This window comes from Crinia signifera, chromosome 6, assembly GCF_055691185.1.
Source record: "Crinia signifera chromosome 6, ASM5569118v1, whole genome shotgun sequence".
Taxonomy (NCBI): domain Eukaryota; kingdom Metazoa; phylum Chordata; class Amphibia; order Anura; family Myobatrachidae; genus Crinia; species Crinia signifera.
The window spans coordinates 67,022,547-67,046,510 of NC_139222.1; the positions used below are offsets into that span (position 1 = coordinate 67,022,547).

The 23,964-nt window shown below is 44.8% G+C and overlaps 1 protein-coding gene across 3 annotated transcripts in view; it reads left to right on the forward strand.

The window, feature by feature from the left end:
* The window catches only part of ADK (adenosine kinase), a 279,777-nt gene that overhangs the window by 215,748 nt on the left and 40,065 nt on the right, over positions 1–23,964 (forward strand). For all 3 annotated transcript variants that reach the window (XM_083146206.1, XM_083146208.1, XM_083146207.1), the window contains exon 7: positions 18,982–19,152. In XM_083146206.1, the coding sequence (XP_083002332.1) occupies positions 18,982–19,152 (171 nt within the window). The remainder of the gene's footprint in view (positions 1–18,981; positions 19,153–23,964) is intronic.

The window sequence follows — 23,964 nt, forward strand, 5'->3', positions numbered from 1 at the left end:
GCTATAAGGTACACACTTAGGAAATGTGTGTATGGATTATATGATTATCCAAACTATTGTAGATGTGTTCATGTTGAAAAGATTTATTAATGTAATAATCACTGTGCATGCATATATGGATGTGTCCTCAAACCAATAGATTACAGTACACGGGCAAACTTTACAACAAATGTAATGTACCTTGTGTTGTCCATAGTCATTTCACTCGAAAAGCAAAGATATAATATACAGTACATGCAAAGACCTTTTCTCTGATTTTGGTAGATTATAAACTGTTGCAGGGCATGCTGGGATGCGTAGTTCAACAACAGCTGGAGGGCCAAAGGTTCCCCATGCCTGCTGTACGCTGTCCTAAGGGATAGCAATGATTTGTGAAGGAATCATCTGCCCACAATAAATGGAGCTAAGTGTAGTCTGTTTTGTTTTTTTGAGGTGTATGTACCCTGCTCTCCTCCCACACTCAACTAGTTGACTGCTGAGAGAATCGGACCATATTCTGTATATTCTTGTGAGGACTAAGGGGGAGATGTATCAAGCAACCATTCAGCTATTTTTTTTTTTTTTTTTACTGTCCTTGATCTAGCAGTCTTTGAAATGACAGTTCATTGGTTGTTTTGTTTACCTCTACTTTCTCTCTCTAAAGCATGATACATGTCCCCTTTAGGCTTTATCCTTTGAGTGTTCCAACGTTGCTGTGAGATAGCCGCTACAAATGCCAGCATCGCTCACAGCAACTGTTCTTTTAGTATAAATAAATACAAGTCTGTACAGCCAAATCAATTCATTAAAGTTTAGTTAAATATTGCACCCAATATGTGAGCGACGCTGGCATTTTTAACGTATGTTTTGAGGATCTCTCATAGCAACATTGGCACTTAAAGGGTTAATTAAAACAGTGTGGCAATTTACACACTTATTTTGACACCTGTCCTTGGCGCTCAAATGGTTAATAACCCATTTTTAATGATTCAGAATTGTCTCTGCTGTTGGAGCTTAAAAATGATGAATAACCTGGCGGTTCTATACAAGCAAACTAATATTTTTTTCTAGTCCCATACAGTCTGGCCACTCAGCATGAGCGCTATACACCTCCTAATTATAACCTATTTAATTGGGGCAGTAATTATATGAAGGCTGTGTCCCGCAGGCACAATAAGGACTGCATTATGTACATCTGCCAATGATGCGTGTGAAAGGTTGATGAGCGGGGGTTTAACCCCTTCCCGACATTTGACGTACATTTACGTCATGGTCGGGATGTACTTCCCGACACATGGCATAAATGTACGTCATGACTTGTAACTGTCACCGCGTCTAGAGACGCGGTGACAGAGGGACGATGTCTGCTGTCCCTGACAGCAGACATCTTCCCTCATTGCCTCATTCCCTCATTGCCCAGGGGGGGCAGCGATTCCCCCCGCCATGGGCGATCGCTGCGATTGGCTGTTCAAACGTGAACAGCCAAAAGCAGCGTTTACTGTGTGATGTGTAAAATTTAGACTCTGCTGCCCCCTAGCGTCCAAAAAAAATAAAAGAAAGTTGAAATAATGATGTAATAATAAAGTTTAGATATGGTCTATGTTAGTTATTAACTATTTTGAGTGGTATGATTATTTGTCTCACAAGCAGAAATTTTTTTTTACGACATTTTGGTATTTTTCACAAAAAAAAAAAAACTGTATCGACCAAAATTTATCACTAACTTAAAGTACAATGTGTCACGGGAAAACAATCTCAAAATCACTGGGATAAGTAAAAGCAAAAAAAAGTTATCCCCACTTAAGTGATACATGTCAGATTTGAAAAAAAGGGCTCTGTCAGGAAGGCAAAAACATGCTGCGTCGGTAAGGGGTTAACCCCTTCCCGACATTTGACGTACATTTACGTCATGGTCGGGAAGTACTTCCCGACACATGGCATAAATGTACGTCATGGTTTCTAACTGTCACTGCGTCTATAGACGCGGTGACAGTTAAGAGATGTCTGCTGTCCCTGACAGCAGACATCCCCCCTCGCCGCCCAGGGGGGGCAGGGGTGCCCCCCCCGGTCGGCGATCGCTGTGATTGGCTGTTCAAATCTGAACAGTCAATCACAGCGTTTCCTGTGTTACCGGCGGCTAAGCCGCTCGGTAACACAGAAAACGGTGGTGATCGGTGCAGCACCGATCACCACCGAGCGGCAGCACCCCCCTCCCACCCGCCGGGCACTCACCCGGCAGCAGCAGCAGCTCCCCCGGCTCCACCGCTACGTCCGGAGCGCACGCTGCGCTCCCCTCCTCCCCCCTCCCCCCCGCAGCAGCAGCAGCAGCATCATGCTGCTGCTGGAAAAGTTTAAAATAAAATAAAAAATAATGTGCAAATGTGTGTGTGTGTATATATATATATATATATATATATATATATATATATATATATATATATATATATATGTGTGTGTATATATATGTATATATATATATATATATATATATATATATATATATATATATATATATACACACATATATATATATATGTGTGTGTGTGTGTGTGTGTGTGTGTGCGTATACCGCACCGATCACCAACGATCGCCAGCCCCCCCCCCCTCCCACTCGGCAGCCCCCCTCCCTCCCACCCACCCGGCTGCCGCAGCGCCAGCACCCCTCCCACCCCCCCGCCAGCCGCAGCGCCAGCCCCCCTCCCAAAGCTGGTGACCAAAATGGGGTCACTTGTGGGGGGGTTCCACTGTATTGGTGCTTCGGGGGTCTTGCTAATGCGACATAGCACCCGCCATTCATTCCACCACCAAAAATCACTCCTTCCCTTCTGAGTCCTGCCATGCACCCAACTGGTATTTTTTGGTCACATGTGAGGCATTGCCGTACCCGGGAGAAATTGGGGCACAGATTTTGGGGTGCTTTGTCTCCTTCATTCCTTGTGAAAATTAAAAATTTTGAGCCAGAACTGCATTTTTGTGTAAAAAATTAAATTTTTTTACACAAAAATGCAGATCTGGCTCAAATTTTTTCATTTTCATAAGGAATGAAGGAGACAAAGCACCCCAAAATCTGTGCCCCAATTTCTCCCGAGTACGGCAATGCCTCACATGTGACCAAAAAATACCAGTTGGGTGCATGGCAGGACTCAGAAGGGAAGGAGTGATTTTTGGATTTTGCAGCACAGATTCTGGTTGAATGACCCCTGAAGCACCTATACAGTGGAACCCCCCCACAAGTGACCCCATTTTGCAAACTACACCCTTCAGGGAATTCATCAGGGGGTATAGTGTACATTTCAAACCCCCAGGGGTTTCACCAACTTTGATACAACTGGGCAGTGAAAATGAAAAATTACATTTTTTTTACACAAAAATGCAGTTCTGGCTCCAAATTTTTCATTTTCATAAGGTACGAAGGAGAAAAAGCACCCCAAAATCTGTGCCCCAATTTCTCCCGAGTACGGCAATGCTTCATGTGTGACCAAAAAATGGCAGGACTCAGAAGGGAAGGAGTGATATTTGGATTTTGCAGCTCAGATTCTGGTGGAATTTTGGTGGGTGCTATGTCGCTTTAGCAAGACCCCCGAAGCACCAATACAGTGGAACCCCCCCACAAGTGACCCCATTTTGCAAACTACACCCCTCAGGGAATTCATCTAGGGGTATAGCGTACATTTAAAACCCCCAGGGGTTTCACCAATTGTGGTACAACTGGGCTGTGAAAATGAAAAATTACATTTTTTTACACAAAAATGCAGTTCTGGCTCAAAATTTTTCATTTTCACAAGGAATGAAGGAGACAAAGCACCCCAAAATCTGTGCCCCAATTTCTCCCGAGTACGGCAATGCCTCACATGTGACCAAAAAATACCATTTGGGTGCATGGCAGGACTCAGCAGGGAAGGAGCGATATTTGGATTTTGCAGCACAGATTCTGGTGGAATGAATGGTGGGTGCTATGTCGCATTAGCAAGACCCCCGAAGCACCAATACAGTGGAACCCCCCACAAGTCACCCCATTTTGCAAACTACACCCCTCAGGGAATTTATCTAGGGGTATAGTGTACATTTCAAACCCCCAGGGGTTTCACCAATTTTGATACAACTGGGCTGTGCAAATGAAAAATTACATTTTTTACACAAAAATGCAGATCTGGCTCAAAATTTTTCATTTTCACAAGGAATGAAGGAGAAAAAGCACCCCAAAATCTGTGCCCCAATTTCTCCCGAGTACGGCAATGCCTCACATGTGACCAAAAACTACCAGTTGGGTGCATGGCAGGACTCAGAAGGGAAGGAGTGATTTTTGGATTTTGCAGCACAGATTCTGGTTGAATGACCCCTGAAGCACCTATACAGTGGAACCCCCCCACAAGTGACCCCATTTTGCAAACTACACCCTTCAGGGAATTCATCAGGGGGTATAGTGTACATTTCAAACCCCCAGGGGTTTAACCAATTTTGATACAACTGAGCTGTGAAAATGAAAAATTAATTTTTTTCATTTTCACAGCCCAGTTGTATCAAAATTGGTGAAACCCCTGGGGGTTTGAAATGTACACTATACCCCTAGATGAATTCCCTGAGGGGTGTAGTTTGCAAAATGGGGTCACTTGTGGGGGGGTTCCTAACTTTTAGCATCTTATGGTGCCTAGAAACCTACATGGTGCCTAAAAAATAATCTCATAAAAAGGAGGCTCCAAAATCAAGTAGGTGCTCCTTCTATTATGAAGCCTGTGGTTTGGTCACCGTGCACACTAGGGCCACATATAGGATATTTATGAAAACAAAAGAATTGGGGGAATCAATTTTTAGTCACATTTCTCTAGTAAAATCTACTGTATTCGTTAGAAAAATGTATTAAAATTGAAACTCTGCAAAAAAAAAGAAATTTTGAAATTTCACCTACACTTTGTTTTAATTCCTGTGAAACACCTAAAGGGTTAACAAACTTCCAAAATGCTGTTTTGAATACTGTGAGGGGTGCAGTTTTTGAAATGGCATCATTTATGGGGGTGTCTCACATACAAGTCCCTCAAAGTCACATCAGAACTGAACTGGTCCCTAAAAAAATCAGTGTTTGAAATTTTCTTGAAAATTTGAGAATTTGCTATTCATATTGTAAGCCTCCTAGTGTCCCAAAAAATTAAAAGGAAGTTGAAATAATGATGTCAACATAAAGTAGACATATGGTCTATGTTAGTTATTCACTATTTTGAGTGGTAAGATTATTTGTCTCACAAGCAGAAAATTTAACATTTTGCAAATCGCAAAATTTTCCATTTTTTTCTGACATTTTGGTATTTTTCACAAAAAAACACAGACTGTATCGACGAAAATTTACCACTAACTTGAAGTACAATGTGTCACGAGAAAACACTGGGATAAGTAAAAGCAAAAAAAAGTTATCCCCACTTAAGTGAGACATGTCAGATTTGAAAAAAATGGCTCTGTCAGGAACGCAAAAACTAGCTCTGTCAGGAAGGGGTTAAGGGGTGTGTTCTAGCTATCCAGAGCTCTGCACAGCCCCTAGCCCTAGTTGGGAGGTTATGGCACTGAATGTCCAGGCCTTTCCGTTTGGTCATGTTGCCACGTATTAAATGTCCGGTGCCTGGAAAGTACAATATCAGTCCATGCTTGGTCAGCTGTAGGCATTGGTTCATATAACATGTTGGGTAAAACATCTGCCCAAGTTTGCGACCTGCAGGCTAAAACCAAAATGTGTTTTTTTTATTTTTTGCAGTTAACCTTTTTCCATGGTCCATTTAATTGGACATTATAAAAAAAAAATAATATATATATATATATATATATATATATATTACATAGACCAGGGCTGGGCAATTACGGCCCTCCAGATGTTGAGGAACTACACATCCCAGGATGCTTTGCATTAGTCTTGCTATGTGGCCATGCTGAAACTGATGCAAGGCATGCTGGGATGTGTAGTTCCTCAACATCTGGAGGGCCGCAATTGCCCAGCCCTGACATAGACTGTGACCGTTACCATTCAAATCCCAATGTTCATTTAAATGAATGTAACATTATTTTGGGAATAATAGTGCATCATGCTGTGTTTTATTTGACGTTTTAAGAGTTAACTTCTATTACCATTGCTTTGTACTGTCGCTAAGGTTTTTGCTTCTTGTAATGCAATTCTGTTGTCTGTAATATAATGTTTCCCCGTGGAACAATTAGTTCAGCGAGTTCAATGCTATACTGTTGTATTGTTTATGAAGGATGCTCATGCATTAGATGGCGGCACAGTGTCTCAGACTGTGGATTCGAAAAACTAAAAGCCTGTAAAAAACTTAAATGTAATTGAATTACTAAAAGACTAAAGCTATTAAAAGTAATGTTTGTACTGAAAACTATATGCACATCCACCAGTAATAAGCAATGTTGCTTAAAGGTGTTCACAATTGTTTCTTTGGAAGTACTTTTCCCTAATTAATAAGGTGATTTGCAAATAGTGTTCACTGGTGCCATATGGCTGAAATGAAATAATATGCAGTCAGGACTTTATTTTACTTTTTTCTTATATTAATTATTTAATTAACCACTTGCGCCTGATTATATATTACATCTTTATTTTACTTACAGCTATATAGGTCAGCAACTGTTATATATGCAATTAAATGTATAGCATTGGAGAAATGGCAGTATATTTCAAAGTGGAAATTCCATATGTATTGATTGCTGTGGCAGTATTTATTATTTATTAACAGTTTCTTATATAGCGCACACATATTTAGCAGAGTATATTTGAACAGTCCCATCAGTTCCTGCTGCAGTGGAGCTTACAATCTATATTCCCTACCACCATGTACATGCACACAGACATTCTAGGGTTTATTTGTTGGGAGCCAATTAACCTACCATGACTATGGTGGAAAAATTACATGATAATACGGTTATATCCAACTGAGCTCAGAGTACCAGATTCCCAGGTATAACTTGTACAGGTATTTACAGCTCCGGTGTGCTTTGACAGCTCCATTTAATGATTCTCCTCCCTGTGTGCAGGATTCCCCACTTAAAACATTTCTGGCCTTCATCAGTTACCACAGAACTGTTGACTATTTATAGATCACTTTATATTGTATGCTCACCACTCCGCAGACTTTCCTTAAACAAAAACAAAAAGTGAATCTGACCTGGGTCTAATGAACAATGTATCCCGGAAACTGGCCTTAGGGAGCCCCAGAGTTGTGTACTGCTTCAATTAGATACAGATAAATACAGCTTTTTTTTGTTACATTGGACATACCTCACCCCTGTACAGTAACAGATTTGGTGGCGGGACTAACACTACTTGTTTGAAATGCTGCACATTACAGGGTACTTTTTGGCATCTTTTGTGGTACTGCTCTACAGTCCACATATTTTGGACATTGGTGATTCAGGCCATTGAATCTACTGGAATCTCACAACCTTTTCTTACTCCAATAGTCTGTAGCTTGGGGATCCTGTCAGAAGAGGACATGGATGATAGCATTAGACAGTGGGCAGTATTCAGTGCTCTTTTACGAGCTGTGGTGGTGAGCAGTGCCGATTGCTCGCGGGTCAGTATTCAACTGACCCCCTGCACACACCGTTTCCACCTCACTAGGTTTTTACAGCGAGGTGGAAACGACATGTGCGGCCGCTAAAACAACGAAGCTCGCAGCTAAATGCAGTGGGCTCCCTGCATTAGCCACAAATTTTGCCTTTGGGGGAATCCTTGCCGTCCTCTGACAGCGAGGATTCCCCCAGAATGTTGAATAGGGTGAGCGGCTGGCACAGGGGTTAAACGGAAAGGGGGGCTTGTTTTTGGAGACCCTCGCCGTTTAACCCCCTCGCCGGCCGCATTTAATACGGCCCAATATGTAATAACCTTTGTATTGCTATTTTGGGCACTTAGTTGCTGTTCAATGTTGTAATTCCCCTTGATTCCTGACCAGATGGAGCTTACAGTAGGAGTTCCCTAAAGCTGGGTACACATTGCCAAAATGAGTAATATACAAGTGTGTTGGCTGCATAGACCTGAGCAGGTGACTGATCTCTGGTCTCAGCAGCCCTGCACACCATTAGGGTGGCTGTGGTACGTGATCTGGAGGCATTCTGGCACTGTCTATCGAGATTGCGGGAGCTGGCCGTGGCATGGATCCTGGAGGATTCATTCTTCGCCAGCCATTGGTGCAGTGTTAAGCAGCGGGCATGCTATGGCTGCATTTCCCATGGCACCATTTTTAATTCAAGGTGGCCGTACTGACCCACAGATTAAGAAGCACCACCACCACAGGCCCTGGGAAGGAGATGGCCATGCAGAAGAGGGTAAGCACATAGATGAAGATGCCTGGAAGCCTACCTAAACTTTCATCAGCAAATGCTCTATAGTTCTTGTTCTCAAGGTAACGCTGAATAGACACAGGCCACTATACTTTATGCAGGCACCCATACAATACCCTATGTTACAGAGAACTGGGCTTTTTAGAGACGTGTGTGTGTGTCCAGTTTATTCCTGTTGCGTTTTGTCTTTCAGTCATTGTTGCTAATAAAGGGTTCATATTAAAGGACAATGAAACAGTGGTGAGGAGTGAGCAAATGTTTGGGTTGATATTAAACAGAAGTCCTTTTTTTTCTTTAAAACAATATAGCATAATATACATAATTTCTTGGGGAAGCGGTCATCTATTAGAATGAACTTAGGTCTACAGTCATTAGGTCGACCCCACTAGGTCGACTGGCAGGAAGGTCGACATGGGCCAAGGTCGACATGACTTAAGGTCGAATTTGCATAAAGGTCGACATGAGGAAGGTCGACTGGTCAAAATGTCGACATGGGGTTTTTCACTGTTGTTTGAGCCGACATGTGCCGACAGGCGGTATTTCATGCCCTACCATCCACTAGGGCGTGGTGGGAGAATAAAATAGTGTGCCGAGCGCAGCGAGGCACCGTGCCCGAAGCATCGCGAGCGTCCGATTCTCATTGCCAACTGTGTCCATGTCGACTGTGTCAACATTCAGATAAAAAAACAGTGAAAAACCCATGTCGACCTTATGACCAGTCGACCTTCCTCATGTCGACCTTTATGCAAATTCGACCTTAAGTCATGTCGACCTTGGCCCATGTCGACCTTAAATCAGGTCGACCTTCCAGCCAGTCGACCTAATGGGGTCGACCTAATGACTGTAGACCTAAGTTCATTCTGACAGATGTACCGATTCCATTTCTTGTGATCATTTAGCAATAGACAAGTATACAAATGTATTCCCAATTAATTGTTAACAGAAAGACGAGTGCTGCTTACAGCCTATGCCGTTTATTGATAAAGCGTTTAGTGAACGTTTGGAGGCATGTTTTATAAGTGACTTCCTAGTCATAAATAAACACCATTCAGTTGCTTGCAGAATTGTAAATTGAGGGCTTATTATTTAAATAACTCTGTCAAGCAAAGCTAATTGCTAGTGATAAAGATGTGTTGTATCCACTGTACAAGCCAGTAAATCTTACATGGAAAGATAGGCAGGCAGCAGCCTCCACACACACACTTTTAGCTCACAGGCGGATTAGCAGCTACTGTTTCCTGGTGTAAGCCCTGCTGCGGTAATTGATCGGCCCCTGATTAATGTTTAATTGCTTGCTCAAGCTGATAATACTCTCAACAGTCTTGTTGGCTTTTGGTTTAAAGCGTGTGTAGGATGTTATGTGTGCGAATACACAGAAATGTGCGTCAGCCACAGCGACTTGAAACTGAGGAACTGACGTTGTATGAAGTGGCTACAGCACTTTATTTTGACTATTATTATTACTACTACATTTTATTTATAAGGCACCACAACTAGATTGCAAAAAGTATTTGTCATACGTTAACAATACAGGGTACACAGAACTTAACATTACAGTAACTGAAAAACTAAAATAAAGCACATGTAACCATTAGAACCACAATTCTCACTTTGGTTCTAATTGCTACATGTGGTAAAGTGGCCTCAAGGATATTGTTTAATGAACAGGTGGGTTTCCCATGCCCGTTTGAAGCTTTACAAGTTCAAGGCGAGTTCCAGTTCGGAAAAACATAGCAAACATTTTGCTATCCCAATTGCACACTGAGAAATAACACTACATAATAATCCGATAATACAGAGATCTTGGTTGCATATATCTGCAGGTATAGGGCTAGCGCTAGGAGGGATTGCTGAGTGCCATTGGAGAAGCCAGGGGTATCTCCAGGTAAGCTGGCTCTCAGATGTTGTATGCCATGGGTCCTCAAACTGCGGCCCTCCAGATGTTGTGAAACTACAATTCCCAGCATGCCTTGCCACAGTTTTAACACTCCGTTATAGGAAACCTGTGGCAAGGCATGGGATTTGTAGTTTCACCACATCTGGAGGGCCGCAGTTTGAGGACCCATGCTGTACGCCATTATCATGTGGCCTTACACTGGGCTATTAGACCCAGACATATTTGTTACTATTTATGGGATGGGTTTGGGGGTGCGGTGCCCCCTGTATGGCTGGGCTGCTTCAGGTTGGAACGCCCTAACACTTTATTAACACTTATATTGTGTCGCATTGTATATATTTTGTATTATTTTAATCACACCTTTCACTTTCTTACATAGCACTTATGTGCTTCTTATTAACGCCTAGAAATTTTCACTTGTGTGCTGCCCTGGAGTGGTCAGCCTGTGCTGGCATGTTGGGGGCCCACACCCCGGACCCATAATCAGTATTAGGGACCCCCAGTGACACCGAGACACCTTGACGTACGGCCTGGGGGCTTAGACCTATATCTGCAGATATATGCAACCAAGATCTCTGTATTATCTGACCGGTATATAGTGTTATTTCTTACTCAGTGTGTGCAATTGGGATAGTAAAAAAAAAAAAAAAAAAAATTCCTATCCAGAATTACTTCTCCCTTTTAGCACCTGAGTGACCTCATGCCAATAAATGTGTTGTGAAGTTCAGGGAGAGTCTAATAGAGCAAGTGAGCTTGTTCCAGTGAAGAGGGGCAGTCAAAGCAAAATCTTGGGTTCATGCATGTGACCAGGGTAGCGGAGAGCCAACAGTCATTGGGGTGTATTCAATGCGGCCGGCCAGGGTTTTATTTTTTATTGTGAGGATGGCTTGTTTTCAGGGAAGATCGCCGAAAAAAGCCATCCTCGCCATTTAACCCCCACGCCGGCCACTCACCCTATTCAACGTTCCAGGGGAATTCTCACTGTCAGAGGATGGCGAAGATTCCCCCAGGTTTGTGGCTAGTGCAGGGAGCCTGCTACATTTAGCCGTGAGCCTCGCCATTTTGGCGGCCGAACCCACTGTTTCTACCTCACTGTAATAACCCAACAGCGGGAGCTTGGGGGGGGGGGGGGGGCTGGGGTTCTCCAGTTGAATACTGACCCGCGAGCTGTGACGGTGAGCAACCAGCATTGCTCGCCACAGAGCCGGCCCTAGGCATAGGCAAACTAGGCAAATGCCTAGGGGTGTCCTTTGCATGCCTAGGGCCAACTCAGATTGATAGTGGGCAGCAGCGATTTGTAGGGTGCTTAATGGCGCCGTTGCTATTACACAATGTACATGTAGCGGTAAAGTTCTCCCAATGCCAACGCAGGGCATGCTGACGTTGCAACACATCATCGTCAATGGTGCGCACCTCATTATGGGACGGAGAGGTCATGAGGAACAGTGTACGGAGGAGCAGGCAGGCCTCGCCCGTGCCCTGCAACCAGCCCTGCTCCTGCTGGACAAACATGGAGGAGGCGGGGTGAGTAGGTGGTGAAGGCATTACTACCGCGTTTCCCCGATTAATAAGACACTGTCTTATTTTTGTTTTCCCCAACAAAAATCATCATAGGCCTTATTTTCGGGGTAGGGCTTATTTTAAAGTATCATGCCCCCAGTCCTTCTTACACAGCCCCCATTCCTCCTTTTAAAGTAACATGCCCGAGTCCTCCTTACACAGCCCCCATTCTTTCTTTTCAAGTAACATGCCCGAGTCCTGCTCCTTACCAACAATACAGCACTTTTCAGTTCTTCTTGTTTTCCGCCGGCGCCACTGCTCCCTCCGTGTACAGCAGCCGCGTGATGTGCAAAGTGACGTCACGCGCTGGGCACAGTGCATCCTTGAGACCGGGAGCTGCAACAGCTTCTACGGTACAGTAGAAGCCTGTACAAGCAAGGCGGCGGTGAAGGGAGTTAGCGGGGGTGGAGATGGGGTGCACCCACTCGGCTTAGGGAAATTTTGATAGGGCTTATTTTCGGGGGCGGGCTTATTTTGGACCAGTGTCCAAAATCTGGGGTAGGGCTTATTTTCGGGGAGGTCTTATTATCGGGGAAACACGGTATGTGTAAAGGGGTTTTGCAGTGGTGGCTGGGCAGGGTTCCACCTAATTCTTCCTGCTCCCCCCTTACAGCCAAACCCTCTCTGGTACTGCCTAACCTTAACCCTCATACCCCACCATCTAAGCCTAACCCCCCAGCCTGCAACCCTTTTTTAAAATATGCGGATCGGGTTGCCATTGCTGTAGCTGGCACGGGACACCAACCTAAAGATTACTGTGGGTGATGGGTGTTGCTGGCTGGTGCTGTAATCTGTACTACTGGGTGATGGGAGCTGTGATGGGAGATAGGTGCTGGGTTAGTGGTGGAAGTAGCACCAGGGGCACCAGCCAAAATCTTGCCTAGGGCATCAAATTGGTTAGGGTCGGCTCTGGCTCGCCATCATAGCTCACTAAAGAGCATTGAATATACCCCTATTGCTGACCGGAGAGGACAGGAGGGAGTATGTAAGGAAATAAGGTTGGAGCAGTGAGGTTAGAAGAGGGCATTGTTTGTGAGGGTGAGGAATTTGAAGTGGGTTGGGAGCCAGTGCAGATTTTGTGAAAGGGATAAGTAGCTACAAGAGATGTGAACAAATCAGAGTGGAACGAGATGAGAGCATGGATGTTCGATGAAGAAAATATTGCAACTGTTGAGTTGTGAGATAATAAGGTCAGCTGCACTCTGGGAGAGGAACGTCCTCATGCAAGTGATGTGGCAATATGATTAAGCCATATTTGATTGGACGTGGGTGACAAAGGAGAGTGAGGAGTCAAGAGTTACACCTAAGTAGAAGTGTTTGAGGACAGGGAAGGATGATGATAAGTGATAGAGATATTCTGTGACTCTGGAAGGGGAAAGATGATTTTTTCCCTGGTTTGGTTTTGTCCCTGTTGAGCTTCAGAGAGTAAAGTAGACCTACGTACACACACCTTTGTCATCTGTGCTGCTTGCTTACTGTTGACTGTATATGGTCTTCAAGGCTCTCAAAAACTGGGGTGGGGGTATTGACGTGACTGACAAGGATATTGGCGGTAGAGTGTAATGTGTACAGGGCTTTAGACATGAGCTTGTCGTGTCACTGTTTTACATTTTATTTATTTGCATTGGCAGGCACATCCATATAAGTTTGCAATTCACAGTAGTAGTATAGGAGCAGATTTGTTTGGGTCTCTAATTAAAGCCCCTTTATCTTACCCAGTAAATTTACTGTTGACAGGCGTTAACACAGAGGGGGTTTTTCTGGTTGATTTGCAAGGCTGCAAATTCGCAGGCTTAGGAGTCCACCAGAGACCGCCTTGCGAATGGTGGCCTGCCTGCCACCCATTCGCAAGGAAGAGTCCCTCACAGGGCCTGCGAATAGATGTTACACAATAACATCCATTCGCAGCCTAGTGGGATCCACCCACATCATTCGATGGTCAACGACCATCGAATGATATTGAAGGCAACGCATATAAAAGTGTCTTTTAAGTCACTTACGTGTGCGTGGACGCTGGGGAGGAATTGGATGGGCAGCTGACATCCGGTGATCTCAGCTGGTTGCCCTCCGCACCCGTGTCATTGGGGCATTTGCATGAGAACGCCTATTGTTTCATGGGCGAACACACTGGGGAGCAAGTGAACCAGAATAACCCCCAGAATCCGGTGTTACTGTAGTTCCCAGACCTGTGGAACTGCACTTTATTTCATAAGCACCTACCCCCCAAAGTATGCATAGTATAGCAATGGGCAGGACTACGATGATGCAATTGTGCGCAAATTTTCCACACAGAGGCACATGGTCTCCACAAAGCATATCTGCTCTGTGAGTTAAGATTGAGATTTGAACATGCACTTACAGCCTCCTTTTTTGCTGTTTTTACTGTTGTACCTGCAGCGGTGTGACACCTGCCACATTGTGTGGTAGTGGTTTCCTGCTTACATGTATCACTGCCCCATAGTGTAGCAAGACCTTTTGGGCTAAAGGGGTGTGAATCGGGCTGCATTTAGTGGCATTTAAACACTGTGCCAACAGAAATTGCCCACAATTTAATTCCCCCACATATGTTTAATCAATGTACTTTATACTGTGTTGCCAATGGATTTGCTTGTAAAACAGAGCTGATGAAGCTCTCGTTCTTCTTTATCTTACTCCTGCCAAAGATCAACATAATTGTCTGCTTTAGCCAGACTAGTATCTAGACAAATTAGTCCAGATTTTCTTCTCAGCAGTGCTTTTTAGTTTTTATACTTACATTGCCATTGAATAGAACAGAAAGCTGGTCCCCAGATAACATTACTTACATTTGTAGAGTGCAAATCAGAGGATTTCTGTATCGGAAGGGTAACATATGGCTGTGAGACTCAGAAAGGGAAAAAAGAAAGCTCTTGTATTTGGTAAAATCCAGGAGGGCAAGTACTAATCAATAAATGAGATTCTGCTGAAAGTTGAAAAGCTATTTCATCCTTATGCTGCTATTTATGCTGCAATATCACAGTCAATATCTGGCATGTGAACCTATATTGCAGTGCTAGAACTAAAAATCTCCTGATTCTGGTAATAAATCAGTCAAGACCGATGTGATTTCTATCAGGAATTTTTGGGAAAGATTGTCCTTTATGAGCAGGCAGAAGATCAGTAGCCGGTCCCAAAGAAAATTTCAGATTAGAAGTTCTCGCTGCCCGGTACTTGTGTGACGAGGCCGGCGAGTGGGCAACACGTCTAAGGGGGAAAAATATCAGTTTTTCAAAAATTAATCTCCATTCTAGTAACTGCATGGATGGTGATCAAGAGTTTACTATTGAAAGATCAAATCTGCTCCTTTATCTGTGTCCCTGACAATTTAGGAAGGCAGTACAGTTGAAGATCAAGGCCCCCATACATTAGGCGGTACTCTTTACTTAGAAGGGCGCCCACGATTTTGATCGTGGGCATCGTTAGTAAAAAATCTCGGGCATTGAATGCACTAAAAAATCGGGTGCGATCAACCGACGAGATGCCCGAGATTTCCCATAGGGAACAATGTTAAATGTCTCAATTGACCCAATTTTCCTGTTCAATGCCTCAATTGACCCGATTTTTCCATAGGAAACAATGTTAAATGGGCCACAGAGGCCAAATAGGCACCCTGAAGTGTATAATGGCCACCCGAATTGTTAACGCCACCCCACGATCAACGTCAACCCGATGCGTGGCGAGCGCAGCGGTATGCGTCCTACGACCTTTTCATACCCCCACTATCCACGTCGGCGTGGAGTTGAGAATAGAAAGTGTGGCGAGCGCAGCGAGCCACCGAGCCCGAAGCGTGGCGAGCGCAGCGAGCCCCGCGGACAGCTGTGAAGCCCGCGAGGGGACGCGGATACCTGTGAAGGTATCCGCGTCCCCTCGCGGGGCTCGCCACGCTTCGGGCTCGGTGGCTCGCCACACTTTCTATTCTCAACTCCACGCCGACGTGGATAGTGGGGGTATGAAAAGGTCGTAGGACGCGTACCGCCGCCCCTCGCGGGCTCGCTGCGCTCGCCACGCTTCGGGTTGACGTTGATCGTGGGGTGGCGTTAACAATTCGGGTGGCCATTATTCACTTCAGGGTGCCTATTTGGCCTCTGTGGCCCATTTAACATTGTTTCCTATGGAAAAATTGGGTCAATTGAGGCATTGAACAGGAAAATCGGGTCAATTGAGACATTTAACATTGTTCCCTATGGGAAATCTCGGGCATCTCGTCTGTCGCATCGCACCTGATTTTTTAGTGCATTCAATGCCCGAGATGGCCGAGATGGGCGCCCTTCTAAGTAAAGAGTACCCATTAGGCCGACTTGCCCTAAGGACATGTCGGCCCGACTTCCCCTGAGCTCCCCCGGCAGCTCCCTGGGAGAGCTTGATAAGATTTAGAACTTGATGTGACGTTTTTTACATGTGATAAATCAGATGCGATTTAATACATGAAACCCAGGGGAGCTGCAGGCTGGGTAGCACCAGAAGAGCAGGATCCGTGGTAGTGGCAGGTGGAAACCAGAGAGCAGGGTCCGGGGGAACGGCGAGTGGTGGGAGAATAGAAAAAAATCCTATTCAAAAGACTGGATGGCCGTTGATTGGCCGACCTCCGGATCTGAGTCGATGCGCATGGGACCCCCCATCGGATCAGATATCATACGCTACACAATTTGGGCTATTTCACCCGATTTCTCGGCCTGATCCTTCAGAATCGGGTGGAATCAGACCCAAGTCGCGTAGTGTATGGCATTGATACTAGCGATACTATAAACGATGTAGCTCATTTTGACCCTTTTGTGTGATATAATTTATAATGTTGCTTAGTGTTTGCGCTGACATGCGCCCCCCCCCCCCCCCCCCCAAGGTTTTGTTTAGCGCACATTCCCTACATCGTGTGCCTTGGAGCACATGACTAAATCTTGGATGAGACCACTCCCAGAGTGTGTAACGGCTTTGTTTGCACATTAAAACAAAGTACACATTAGACGACATGCAAACGATCTCTGGTCGCTGATAAAAACGGGACACTGTGTGTACAGAATTATAGTCTCTCCTGGAATGTGTAGGAGAGGCTATACACTAAAACAGTGGTCAGGGAACTCGGTCCTCATTACCCCACGCAGTGCAAGTTTTGCAGGTCTCCTCACAGTGGCCCTTATTCTGATCGGTGCGGCCGGAGCCGATTATGCGGCCAGGACCGTGCGTGCGAAACCCCGCCTTCCATACGGATCGCCAACTCCGTCCGTATGCGGTAAGAAGCTGTCCGAACGGACCGCACGTGTATTTTTCACGGAATACGCCTCCTCCATCTAAGGGAACCTCCCCCATCATTCGATGGTCGCAGACCATCGAATGCAGGACCGAGTGCTCCACCAGCACCCGCAACCTCAGACCACACGGACATTTTTCCGTGCAAAAGCAGAGATCTGGGCGGGCAGCTGACATCCGGCGATGTCATATGTCCGCCCCCTACGCGTGCGTCACGGCCGCATTACCATGCGTACGCCCAGCGTTTTCATGGGAACTCCCATGAAACGCGGGGCGTATGCATATGGTAATGAGCCCAAATAGCCCTTCACGCCCCTCTCCTCCCCCTGTTCGGAGTGTTCACATATCATGCGGAATTTCGCCGTACGCCCCGCTCGCACATGCGCAGAGATGCCTCTGCACATGCGCAGACACAAAACATCGGCGGGCCGAACGCACGCGGATATATCCGCACCGATCAGAATAAGGGCCAGTATCACAAGTGAAATAATTAACTCCACCTGCGGACCTTATAAAATGTGTCTGAGTAATTAGTACACCTGTGCACCTGCTGGGTTAACAGCAAAACATGCACTGTTTGGGGTAATGAGGACAGAGTTCCCTGACCACTGCACTAAAATGACACTGCCGGAGTAAGAGGCAGGGAAACTGCTGACTGCCAGGGGAAGCCGCTGGTCATGCTCCTATGACCAGCGACCACCCCAGGGCTGGTCGCTGGAGCATACGCCCAGTGACCTGTACACAGGGGCATATGGTTGCTTAGCGACCATATCCCCAGCGATTACTGTTAAAATAGCACCGTGTGCAAGGGGCTTATGAGTTAATACTGCTTTCTAGCTGATCAACATAAGCATCTATTGACAAAGATTTTGTTATATTTAGTTATAAACCTGTAAAAATTGCTTAAATAACGTTATCGTGAAAATAAATACTGTGGCTTTTTTTATCTATTTTAAGGTGTGTACACATGTACAGATTTTTCTGTCTGATCTATTTGGTGGGAACAAAAACCTGGAAATGTATGGGAGCAAAGGACAATCAAAAAATTGTTCCCAAACGCTGGAAAACAGACAGTGATCAGTCAGACAAATTGTTTAATCGTTCTGCTATAAAAAATTTATCAAAGCATATATATTTTTCGGTTTCATTTGGATTTCATTTGCATTTGGGTGGAACTTTTTGTTATTTGCTCCCATACATTTCCTGGTTTTTGTTCCCACCAGATAGATCAGACAGAAAAATCTGTACGTGTGTACGCACCTTAAATACAACTCTTATACATGGTGCCATTATTGGTGACCCCGCTCTTGATCTATTTAATGATTTTCATTGGCTAGTCCTGTGTAGTATATGCTTTTTTTAAAAATTAAAAGTAAATCTATGTAGCTGAGGTTCTGGGCATAGGATTCAGGATGTCTGCTGAGTAATTGGAACCCCTCACCCAGGAGAGGATCACAAGGGCCTGAGATGATTATCTAACCACAAAGCCTCTATGACATTAATGATCAGTTTAAATTCCTTGCCGTGTTTAGTCTACGGCACAGAAACCTAACCCCTTGCACTGCTCCACAGCACTCAGGGTTAGCCAGAGAGCTCTGGCTGTGTTTGCAAACACTAATAATTTATTGATGCTCCTGTTAAATCAGCCAGTCTAAAGTAGCATTGTGTTTTTCCATAGATGATACTTTAGTAGTTTCCCACATGTGTGCACATCCTTGTGTGGAGGGAGAAGAATAAAACCTAGCAAATACATGAGCTACACTTAATAAACACATAGTTATTAATAGTAGTGTGATGTCTTTAGAAGCAGTGACTTCAATTTTTAGCTTTCTTTCTTGCTTCTTGTGCCCTCATCTTATTTATTTCCTGGAACAATGTTCATCTGAAACACAAACCAACATCTTAACTGTTTTCTACATGGTTTTAATGATTTATCGATTGTTTCCATCTGCCAGGGTTTCTTCCTTACGGTCTCCCCTGAATCCATCCTTAAAGTGGCCACTCAGTCCTCGGAACACAACAAGATCTTCTCCATGAACCTGTCTGCTCCATTCATCAGCCAGTTCTACAAGGACCCACTCATGAAAGTCATGCCATACGTTGACATTCTGTTCGGTAATGAAACGGTAAGAGAATATCTTGTTCAGTGCACATGAGAGGGATTGATTTACATTGGTTATGTTCAGTTATTCCAATTTTGTTCCAACTGGTTTGTTTGCTTTCAGTTTCACCTACATAAGGTGCCTACACCTGGTATAAATTTCTATATACTATAACACTATGGGGTGTATTCAATGCCATGGGCGAGCGGCGACAGCGAGCAGGGCTTCCTGCTCGCTGTCACCACTCACCCTGTCAGTATTCAACGCCAATTCCCCCTCGCTCTGTTTTTTGAGCGAGGGGGAATTGGGGTATGCGGCTGCAGAAGCAGCGAGACTCGCGGCTAAATACAGCGGGTTCACTGCATTAGCCACGGGTCTCGCTGTTTGAGGGAATCCTCGCCGTCCTGTGATCCTCGCTGTTTAACCCCCTCGCCAGCTGCATTGAATACTACCCTTTGTAGTTTACAGTGATTCCAGTTCAACCTTTTGTTGTATTACTCAGTGAGGGTGGAATACTCTTTGAACATCCTTTTGGTGTTTGCTTCTGAGTTTTTAGTGTGGTTTTGAAACACTTTGACTATATGGCAAAAGATGTCAAGTGTCCTACACCCGCAATAACTTGGCCAATGAGGTGATTTGGTCCTATTATCTTTGCGTTTATGTAGCACTCAATGCCAATTATCCTGTGTAGAGCAAATCATTCTGGTGGTTGGATCCGACCTGTTGCACAATGTTTTGAGCTGATTTCGGTAACATATTATTTATTGGTACTTGTTTAGTTTCACGGTGGCCGATCCGATGCAATTTTTTACCTGTTCATAACCTCACTATCCACTACACATTGAGTTGATTTTATATAGTGTGGCGAGCGCAGTAATCCGCGTCCCCTCGCTTCGGGCTCGGTGGCTAGCTGTGCACACTATAAAAAATAAACTCCATGCGTAGTGGATAGTGGGGTTATGAACAGGTAAAAAATTGCATCGGATCGGTCGATATCGCATCCGATATATCGGCCGCTGTGAAACTAAACATGTACCTATGTATTTATTTATTTACCGTTTCTTATAGAGCGCAGCATATTGCATTGAGCTTTACAATTGGAAAGAACAGTGATTAAACACGCTGGGTAGAAATCAACCAACGGTACTCTTTACTTAGTTGGGCGCCCATCTCGGTGATCGCGGGCAGTACATTAACGGCCGCGACGCGATGCCCGCGATCACCGCGATTTCCCATAAGGTTCAATGTTAAATTTAGTGCTGCCCGCGATTTTACATTCAATGCTTCAATGGCCGCGATTTGGCCATAGGAATCAATGTTAAATGGGCTACAGAGCCCAAATAGGCACAGTTAACACTTAAATGTCCCCCCAAATTTGTAACGCCACCCCACGATCCACGCCAACCCGAAGTGTGGCGAGCGCAGCGAGCCCGCGAGGGGCGGCGTGACGCGTCCTCCGACCTTTTCATACCCCCACTATCCACGTCGGCGTGGAGTTGAGAATAGAATAGTGTGGCGAGCGCAGCGAGCCACCGAGCCCGAAGCGTGGCGAGCCCCGCGAGGGGACGTGGATACCTGTGAAGCCCGCGTAGGGCCACGTTTACCTGTGAAGGTATCCGCGTCCCCTCGCGGGGCTCGCCACGCTTCGGGCTCGGTGGTTTGCTGCGCTCGCCACACTATTCTATTCTCAACTCCACGCCGACGTGGATAGTGGGGGTATGAAAAGGTCGGAGGACGCGTACCGCCGCCCCTCGCGGGCTCGCTGCGCTCGCCACGCTTCTGGTTGGCTTGGATCGTGGGGTGGCGTAACATTTTTGGGGGGACATTTAAGTTTTAATTGTGCCTATTTGGGCTTTGTAGCCCATTTAACATTGATTCCTATGGCCAAATCGCGGCCATTGAAGCATTGAATGTAAAATCGCGGGCAGCACTAAATTTAACATTGAACCCTATCGGTGATCGCGGGCATCGCGTCGCGGCCGTTAATGTACTGCCCGCGATGCCCGCGATCACCGCGATTTCTTTACCCACGACGCCCGCGATGGAGATCGTGGGCGCCCAACTAAGTAAAGAGTACCCAACCAACTTTAGAGGTAGGAGGGCCCTGCTCGCAAGCTTACAATCTATAGGGATAACAGGAGGGATGCATAAATATAGAATTCCATAGCATGGCAGTCCCATCAGATTACAAGACAGTCCTGTTGGGATGCAATTAGATATGAATGCTACTGGAGTGTGTGTGGGAGTCCTGAGTATGATAAGCTAGCCTGAAGAGGTGAATTTTCAGGGAACGCTTGAAAGTTTGGAGGCTAGAGGAGAGTCTTAGTGTGCATGGAAGGGCATTCCATAAGGTGGGTGCTGCCCAATAAAAATCCTGCAAGTGTAAGTGGGAGCAAGTAATGAGTGTGGATGAGAGACGCAGATCTTGTGCAGAGCGGACAGGTCGGGTGGGGATATATTTTGAGATAAGCAAAGAGATATAAGTCGGTGTAGTCAGAGTGATGGCTTTGTATGTAAGTAGAAGTATTTTATATTGAATGCGGTAATATTCAGGCAACCAATGGAGGGACTGACAGAGTGGATCAGCAGACGATGAATGTCTAGCCAGGAAAAATCAGCCTAGCAGCTGCATTCAAAATGGATTGTAGTGGTGAGAGTCTTTTCTTAGGAAGACCGGTAAGGAGGCCATTGCAATAGTCAATGCGTGATATAATGAATGCATGGATTAGAGTTTTTGCAGTGTCTTGTGTAAGGTATGGACAAATTTTGGATATGTCTTTTAGATGCATGTAACATGATTTAGAGACAGATTGAATGTGAGGAATAAAAGGACAGTTCAGAGTCGAGGATGACCCCTAGGCAACAAGCTTGTAGAGTAGGATTAACTGTTGTGTTCTCAACAGTTATAGAGATATCAGGTTGGTAACTACTCTTGGCTGGTGGGAATATAATTAATTCTGTTTTGGAAATGTTGAGTATGAGGTGGCAAGATGACATCCAAGATGAAATGGCAGAAAGACATTCAGAGACACGGAGCAATACTAATGGTGACAAATCCAGGAGGATAGATAGGTTTGAGTATCGTCAGCGTACAGATGAAATCCAAAAGAGTTGATTAGTTTCCCAAGTGAGGAGGTATAGATTGAGAAAAGCAGAGGACTTAAGACTGAGCCTTATGGTACTCCAATGGACAGAGGTAGTGAGGAGGAGGTAGGATCAGAGAAGCGAACACTGAAAGAGCGATTAGATAGGTAGGAAGAGAACCAATAAAGGGCTGTGTTCTGGAGACATAGGGATTGTAGTGTTTGTATGAGAAGAGAGTGGTTCACTGTGTCAAAGGCAGCTGAGAGATCTAGAAGAATAAGAAGTGAGAAATGGCCTTTAGATTTAGCAGTGGCCAAATCCTTCACTACTTTAGTCAGTGCTGTCTCAGTGGAGTGTTGAGAGCAAAAGTCTGACTGAAGTGGGTCCAATAAGTTGTAGGGGTTAAAGTGTGTGAGGCGAGTGTAGGCAAGTCTCAAGTAGCTTGGAGAGACATGGGAGCTGAGAGATAGGATGGTAGTTTGGATCAGAATTGTGTTTTTTTTAGAATGGGAGTAATACGTTCATGCTTGAACAGAGAAGGAAAGATACCAGTAGAGAGAGAGAGAGGTTACAGATTTTAGTTAAGCTTGGGATAAGCACAGGAGCCAGAGCTTTACTGACTTGTAAGGGTATAGGATCAAGAGGAGAGTTAGTAAAGTAAGAGGATGAGAGTGTGGATGCTTCATCCTCACTTGTGGGGTCAAATGAGGAGTAAGTGGCAAAGGGCTCAGGAAAGGAAGTAAGCAAGTCACTGGCTCAAAAAGAGCATGCCACTTCATCTTGGATTTTAGCAATCTTTTCCTTGAAGAAGGAAGCAAGCTCTTGTGCACGGATATTAGCAGGTGGGGAGTGTAAAAAAGTGATTTAAATGTATAAAAAAGTCACTTGGAGTTAGTGGCATATCCTATAATTATTTGGATCTGAACGTGTGATTGACTAGTCTGTACGTAAACCCGATCACATAATGAAGTGGTCTGTTGTATCCCTTTCACCATTTTTGTGGCGTGTACCTAGCTGTAGAGTAGAAAGTAAACTTTTTGTGTTTAGTGGTTTCCTTTTTAAATTTGATTGTAAGATTAAAAGTGTAACATAACGATAAACAGACTCATTGGTCTTGTTCTCTGTGCCAGAAAACGTGATTTTTAAATTGAATGCAAAGCGCAACGGAATCTGCTGCGCTATATAAGAAACTGTAAATCAATAATAATTGAATGTTTTACATGTTCCATGTACTGAAATTGCTAAAGTTCCACGGATGACTACTTTCCTCAAGAGGCCAAATGGAGCTTTATCTTTATTTCTTGTCTGTCACCAGCATAAGTAGAAGAGGAAATGAGTTCAGATCTGTGCAATCTAGTGATCTTTGCGTTGGAGTTACAGGAGCACAGCACAAATTAACACTACGGATGGGAGGAAGATGTCATACATAGTGTGATTAACTTCTCTCTCCCGTGGGTCCGCTTACCTCTAAATAACAGGCCTAGTCTTGGCTGCAAGAGAGCACTTTCTGAGGGCGTCTGTACTCCAATTTGCTCCGTAGGTTGTGAGAGATGTCTGACAAGCTCTTCAATTCCAAGTTTTAGAACAGATCATTAGCATCTCATGGCAAGTAACAAGTGGTACTCGGAGACCTTGGGCTAAATCAATACATTGTGAGTCTATTAATTAAAACACTGAGTGCTCTTTTCTGTGTTCAGGAATTGTAGAATTCCCCTGTCCTGTGGTAAAGTCACAATTTCCCCTTATATATTT